Here is a 5,000-nt window from a genome sequence, read left to right on the forward strand (position 1 = left end):
AAAATAGGCCTATAGAGAAATGTGTACTGAAAATATGTCTATAAGGCAAACATTTATGTAAAAGCAAGCCTATATATTACAATAACAACCCAGTCTAAGCAACCTTTCACTTCTGATAGGTTTGAGTTAAAGGAACTACTAAAGAGGCCAGTTAACAGTAATATTTCCATTTCCGTCTTAAAATCAACTGGGCTTATTATGTTAATGTAAGTTGAAGCCTTTTAGATTTTTTTTCATATTTCTGACCGGTGAATAGGCCTAATAAACATGAGATATTTATTCATCATTTGCTGGCTAATACTAACAACATAACTAGAAATTTAAGACTGATATTATCTAATGCGATATAAACTCCTAAAAACTTTCTCTTCCTCAAAAAAAAATAATAAACAACCCTTTTTTTAGAGTCCCCCCAACCCCCCGAAAAACGGGTCTCCCCGGATACCAAATAAAATAATATCCAAATCCCAAAGCTTATCAAAGCCACCTAACATTCTCGCAAAAATAGAACATGTTTTACAACGCCTCTCTTGGCTTTACTCACGAGCTTTGAAGCATTTACGTGTTGAGGTCATGTCACCATTCCTTAAGGGAAGCCATATTGAATCCAGGAATTATTACGGAGGAATAATTGGGTTGCTTGAATGACTTGCGGTGGGTTTGCACTAAGTCATCTTTTTGAAGTTGTCTTATCTTAAACGCTGGTCGATTTAGGTAGGATTGCATTAAAATTTCATTGAAGGTGGTCTTATTTCTCAATTTCAGTGATCCACTTTCAGTTCATTTTGCTTTGGGGATGGTGTGTATAAAAGTGAGGGGTTGTGATATCTAATGTTGGAGAAAGAGAGCGTGAATTAATTTTTTGATATCTATGTTCTTTTTATTTCATGTAAACAAATAATATAAATTATATGAAGTTTAGGGTGATGAGATACTGAAATTTTCATGTATGTACAATTATGCGCAAACTTATATTCTTTATTTGCTCATCACTGTCTATACTATACACTCGAAATATTAGAGAATACGGCCGCATATGACAATCAAACCAATATAAAGTAACACCTTAGTGAAGTGAAATTAAGAAAAATGCAATTAAAGTTACACCCCCTTTCTTTCACCGCATCTGAACTTTCATTTGTTCAAATGTTATGGAAATCATCATAACAAATATCTCATTGTACACAATGAAAACCAGCTGTAAGATAAAAATGATAGAAAAATAAAGAAGAACTTTCAGAGGTAGAAAAAAACATATATTACAACATTAACAAAAGCACACTTTCCCTTCCGCGGTGCATCTATCCCTTCACTTGTTCAAGTGTTATGATTTTTTTCTCAGCATTTACAGTACAAATAAAAAATAATTACTAAAAATAACAAACAAATGAATATGAAAGCTCACAGAGAGCAAAAAATAAATCAAAAGCATCAGTGATAAAGTGACAGCCCACTTTCCTTCTCGCACCGGCGCATCTCCACCTTCACTTGTTCCATTGTTTTGAAAATGATTTAAAAATGGCAGCAACTCTCCTCGACCTCCTTCTCCAAGGGGAAATTAACCCTCATGACCTTATCCTGTGGCTAGATGGAGCATCTGTGGTGAGTTGAAGGGGTATTTTATTAGGTTTTGGTTCGCATTTTATTGTTTCTATGGTTATTCGGAGTTGCAATGAAGGAGAAGAGGTGATATTCATGTGACGTCTTCCGGGATATTGGAAGTTTCTTGGCAAGTTTTTGTGTCAAGTTTTAAGAATTTACCATGACTTTCTTGACTTTGGGTAGAACATATGGTTGTCTTTGGATATATTATCAAGATGTCACCATTGTTTATCAGTGTCTGTTTGAGTGATGTGTTTTTTATCATTCTTGACTGTTCAGTATGGTCATTAACTCTTAGCCTATATATTTGTGTTAATGTCGTTGGTGGAGGTGGATTAACCGTATAGAGACACCAGAGTAATGCATAAATGTCAGTCTTCGTATAATGTATTTTTTAAATTAATTACTATCACTGTCATTATGAAATGGGTCATGGGAAATATATTATCCCATATGACCCAGATGTCAAACTCATATAGAAAGATTTGTGCAACAGGTAGTTATTATAGATATGTGGATTTGAAAGTATATATGAATAAGAAATATTCCCTGAGAATCTAAAATTGCATTGCTCTCTGAATTAGCCTGCATTCAGATGTTGAAGTATTTATATAGCATGCTCTACATCAGGCTCTCAAGTGATGGTTGTAATACAGAGCAAAAGCAATTAGGTCAGTTCAAATGCTGGAATCATCGAGACAACAGCGTTATTGAAAATTGGCAGTTAATTTTTGTACTTTCTTAAGCCTGAAGCAGCCATAGAGCATTTGGAGTTCGAACACAATATCAAATTTTTTTTAGGTTAGGTTAGATAGCTGGTTAAATAACTGAATAGTGTTTGCAGTTAAAAAAATGCAAAATAGTCAATCTAACAGCAATGTCATACACAGTAACTGCATGTGGCTCCCCCGATGTATGACATCACGGCCATTGCCCAATCAGAGTACTTCATGGCTGAATGTGTTTCCCGGTATGTTGCTGGTTTACTGCTTATAGATATTAAAGGAAGTGATACACCCACAGTAACTGGAACAATACCATGGTCAGCATTCTGGCAAAGACCAACACATATATTCTAAGTATGTCTATAGGAAGAAAAATATCCTATTGCAACTATGTTTTTGTAAGTCGTTCATGAAGTTTACACTGGCTAAGGAAATACAGCAATTGGTGGAGGTTGTAGGCAATCTTTGAGGCAGTGGTTGTGTTTAGAATGAAGTTCATGTGTTGGTTTGCAGCCTCACCCACACGCTTTTCGTGCTCGTTTCCCACCAAATTAATCCGAGAGTCCCCGACAACACCGCTCTCACTTCTTGGCTCCAGCACCTTCGACATGGTACCTCAGGCCAGCCAACACGTCACACACTAATTTACCCCACTCCTGACACCAATTGTTAAGCCCGAGTGACCACAGAATGGCACGCTAACCACAGCAGCTGCTACAGGTCCAAGTGTGCACATGGAGGCGAGCACTCCCAGTCCCCTTGTCTAAGTTACTGTCAGGTCAATACATACACTGGTCACTTCACCAAAGGGTTTATTAATCCACAAGAAGTAAAGGCACATCAAATACAGCAAAAATCACAGTCTCAGGCAGGAAAAGAGATAAGGGGTTGCGAGTACATCTTCCTGACACAAGAGTCACAGCGATCTCACTCTGCGGGACGAGACATCCCGCTCCACACCATAACTCACCCGAAATACAGATACATTAATAGAGGGTGGTGTAACGATATTGATTTTTTAAACAGTTATATATAACAATCATTTGTGTATATACATTTTCTTGATCAGGATTTTCACCAGTTCTATGAGCCTGTATTCCCTGACAGGTATTGTCGTGAAAAGCTTTGTTTACATTTTTATGTTTATTTTAAATACTGCCCTAATTATGTAGTAGTGTTGCCAAAGAAAAGGACATTATTTTCAATCATAGCATGATTTGAGAGCCTGTCAATTGCCCCAGGTATTAAATAGATTCAAATTAGATCCTAAAGACTTTGGACAATAAACAGAGAATTATGATATATGTTTAGGATATTGTACCATGGAGGAGCAGGAAACAGAGCTCCCTGGGTAGGAGTTAGGTGGGAATTATGGATAGGACATACTGTTCAACAACCATGGGGATTTGCCATTTGGTGAGGAATATATATATACAGGGGTAGATCCCCATGGCTAGGGAGTATTGGGCAATAAAGGTTTGTATAAAAGGTGTGGAGTCCAGGAAATTAAGGCCTGTGGGGTTTATGGTGATGTTTATACCAATAGATTTCAATGAAACATGGAGTAGGTTCCAAGGGGACTGTCCCTAGTGGAGGGGATTTGGGGAGGAGGGTGATTTGAAGTTAGCTAGCCTGCTGTATATGTACATGAATGAGGAAACTACCAAATGACTGTTAGAGCCTCAGGTTATTTCTTGGGAGGAGTAAGAGCATAAGCACCAGCAGGTAAACTATGTACACAGATTATTAGTGCACCTGTATGGACTTTTGCATGATGCAATCTTGCATACGGTATGTGATAATGACATTACACATAGATATTAGTTTATGAATGTCCAAGGAATACTTTTATACCAATATCAGAAATATTAAACTCAAATTGATAAATGATGAAATGTTTTGTGAGATTTTCTTTAAAAATCTGTTTTGTTTATATTTACACTTGAAATATGCTTTGTATTGAGACCCTGGTAATATGATGTGGTTTTTAAAGGTGTCTGTATGTGTACTGAGTACAAAGTACTATTGTTAAAAGATAAAATAATAAATAATGATACTAATATTTCACAAAAAAAATCTGTCACATTATTAGATTGTTCATTTTCCTTAATCAAATGCTTGTGTCAGAGGAATCAAAATCCTAGTCTAAACTTTACCTATATAAACTTTGCCATGCTTTTTTACTTTTCTGCAAGAAGAGGTTAGAATTGTGAATTGTAACAGTGAGAGGACTTCAACTTTACTCCATCCATTGATGCTGGAAGTGTATATATACATGTACTTCCAATAGAGTTTTGTTTTAGTCACCAGAGTTAATTACTAGGCCTACCTGACTTCAAGTATGTACCCCATTCTGTGAATTTCCAGAAGAGGTTTATTTCATTACTATTATTATTGTTAGTAATTATTGTAATGATATTGTTCATAACAATAATGATACTGATATATATTTTCTTGAATAATGAAGGAATGTAGTAAACAAGTGAGGTCAGGTAGTAGACCAGCAGCCCAGCAACATAGGGTTAGACGAGCTAGATACCAATTTCCGAGCATATGGTTATTTTGTGGGTTACCTGGGTTGTTCAAAAATGCAAGTCTGCCGGAAACCCCCATAAGGGGCGAAAATATGGGTCTGACATAGATGACCGAGGTAGCACTTGAAATCACATCTAA

The 5,000-nt window shown here is 36.4% G+C and overlaps 2 protein-coding genes across 22 annotated transcripts in view; one reads left to right on the forward strand and one right to left on the reverse strand.

Moving 5' to 3' along the window:
* Window positions 1-806, reverse strand: part of LOC138866221 (roquin-1-like) — a 55,992-nt gene extending 55,186 nt beyond the window's left edge. For 16 of the 21 annotated variants that reach the window (XM_070138356.1, XM_070138355.1, XM_070138365.1 and 13 more), the window contains exon 1: window positions 545-806. The gene's annotated coding sequence lies outside the window, so the exon portion shown is untranslated. The remainder of the gene's footprint in view (window positions 1-544) is intronic. The other 5 variants (XM_070138371.1, XM_070138370.1, XM_070138369.1 and 2 more) reach the window with 1 other exon arrangement.
* A 342-nt stretch (window positions 807-1,148) lies between these two features.
* The window catches only part of dlt (codanin-1 like protein dlt), a 26,221-nt gene continuing 22,369 nt past the window's right edge, over window positions 1,149-5,000 (forward strand). Inside the window, exon 1 of the mRNA XM_070138019.1 lies at window positions 1,149-1,602. Coding sequence (XP_069994120.1) covers window positions 1,519-1,602 — 84 coding nt within the window. The 5' untranslated portion in view covers window positions 1,149-1,518. The remainder of the gene's footprint in view (window positions 1,603-5,000) is intronic.

This window comes from Penaeus vannamei, chromosome 24, assembly GCF_042767895.1.
Source record: "Penaeus vannamei isolate JL-2024 chromosome 24, ASM4276789v1, whole genome shotgun sequence".
Lineage (NCBI taxonomy): Eukaryota > Metazoa > Arthropoda > Malacostraca > Decapoda > Penaeidae > Penaeus > Penaeus vannamei.